Source organism: Monopterus albus, unplaced genomic scaffold (assembly GCF_001952655.1).
Source record: "Monopterus albus unplaced genomic scaffold, M_albus_1.0 scaffold63.1, whole genome shotgun sequence".
NCBI classification, from domain to species: domain Eukaryota; kingdom Metazoa; phylum Chordata; class Actinopteri; order Synbranchiformes; family Synbranchidae; genus Monopterus; species Monopterus albus.
The window spans coordinates 1767424-1769190 of record NW_018127943.1 but is presented as its reverse complement, the minus strand read 5'-3'; the positions used below and the strand labels follow the sequence as shown (position 1 = coordinate 1769190).

The following is a 1767-nucleotide window of genomic DNA, read 5'->3' as shown; positions in this document are numbered from 1 at the left end:
AGGACCCACGGAGCTTTCCTTCTGGAATAATTCCCCAAACATTGTCCTGCCTCTTCCTCTGTCTGAGGAAGAGGCAGGAGACACCTATTACACCTATTACACTTTCCCCTGCCCCTTCCCCAGTTGGTATTAAACCCAGTATTCCATAATCACTCCATCTAAGCTGAGCAGACGGGATGTGCGCCAATTAGTGGTTTCCATGGCAACAGTAGTAGAACTTCCCTCCCGTTTTGAAGATGTTAAGACACTGCATTGTCATCCCTTCTTCCACGCCTCCACCTGTTCCCACGTGATGCTGTGGGGTGTCACTGTTCAGGGGAGATGCGGCTTCACTCTGAGATAAACATCCTCAAAACTTACTGAATGTGTGTTGTCTCTGTTCCCCCCCAGCGGTGGGTGGTCAGCAGACAGATGCGATTCGAGGGAGGCTTCCAGGGCCGCTGTAATAAACTGGTGGACGGCTGCTACTCTTTCTGGCAGGCTGGACTCCTGGCTCTACTCCACAGAGCCTTATTCAAAGAAGGTACCGGATCTTTGGTCATGGCACTGCCCTGACATTAGGCCTAAATAAGGCTTAAAGGCTTAAATAAGCCTTGCATGTAAAAACATAAGGATCCACTACAGATATTGTAACTTTACATCAGGGTGAGAAGCAGCGCGATTGCAATAACAAAAAATCTGTTGATTACTGTATGTGCCTCATGAGTCCCTCAAAGTAATTAAAAAGGAAGTTGAACTAAATGTTTGCAATGGAAACTTTATAATCCAATTTTCTTGTGCATTTGTAACAACTTTAAACTTTGTATATAGGAACCTATAAATTCCTGCTTCATTGTTTATTTCTATATATTTAGAAACTAACAGAAAATGATGAGCCCTCAGTGTATTAATTACATTTCTGTTTATGTTGGTGTGATGACTTTGGTGTGATGACTTTCTCGTGTGTTAGCGGTGTGTTTGTGCAGGAGAGACGGCGCTGAGCCGGCAGCGGTGGATGTTTGAGCAGCAGGCTTTGCAGGAGTACATCCTCCTGTGCTGTCAGAACCCAGCAGGGGGCCTTGTGGATAAGCCTGGCAAGTCAGTACCGCATCACCTGGACACACACACACACACACCACCTCTACACAGATAAATGTGATTCACTTGGTTGTACTCATGCGTATCATTTATACTCCACTGTTTCGTGTGTATGTGGACCCAGATCCAGAGATTTTTACCACACGTGTTACTGCCTGAGCGGCCTCTCCATAGCACAGCACTTTGGAAATGTGGACCTCCACCGTGAGATGATCCTCGGCAAGGAGGAGAACAGATTGGTGAGGCTGCAGCAGGAGAGGGGATTCATTCAGAAATGATCCTTTGCTATTTAGAAATGGATTCACTTTAGTAGAAGAATTACTAATCATATAAAAGTCGATAGTGTCAGAATAACTTTTATATATGAAGCACATTCCCTGTTTTTCGCTACAAGTTTGGTGTCAGTACAACCACCCACGTATCCATTACTTTCAGCTGTCTATTTTGACTTTAGGCACTGTGGCGAGTTGGACATTGGGCTGTGATATGAAAAACAGACCAAAGACAGAAGCAAATAGATAATTTAAAAAAAAGACGGTGTAACAAATGTCCTGTTTGTTCCACCCCGCAGGCTCCAACCCACCCAGTTTACAACATTTGTCCAGAGAAGGTGGCTCAGGCCCTCCAGCACTTTCACCGGCTGGCTGTCCCCGAGGGCAACCGGCCGGCCGGGAACCCTGCTGGTGACAG

The 1767-nt window shown here is 46.0% G+C and overlaps 1 protein-coding gene across 1 annotated transcript in view; it reads left to right on the top strand.

The window, feature by feature from the left end:
- fntb (farnesyltransferase, CAAX box, subunit beta) overlaps positions 1 to 1767 on the top strand; it is a 10450-nt gene that overhangs the window by 8586 nt on the left and 97 nt on the right. Inside the window, exons 9-12 of the mRNA XM_020603874.1 lie at positions 391 to 523; positions 966 to 1077; positions 1202 to 1316; positions 1649 to 1760. Coding sequence (XP_020459530.1) covers positions 391 to 523; positions 966 to 1077; positions 1202 to 1316; positions 1649 to 1760 — 472 coding nt within the window. The remainder of the gene's footprint in view (positions 1 to 390; positions 524 to 965; positions 1078 to 1201; positions 1317 to 1648; positions 1761 to 1767) is intronic.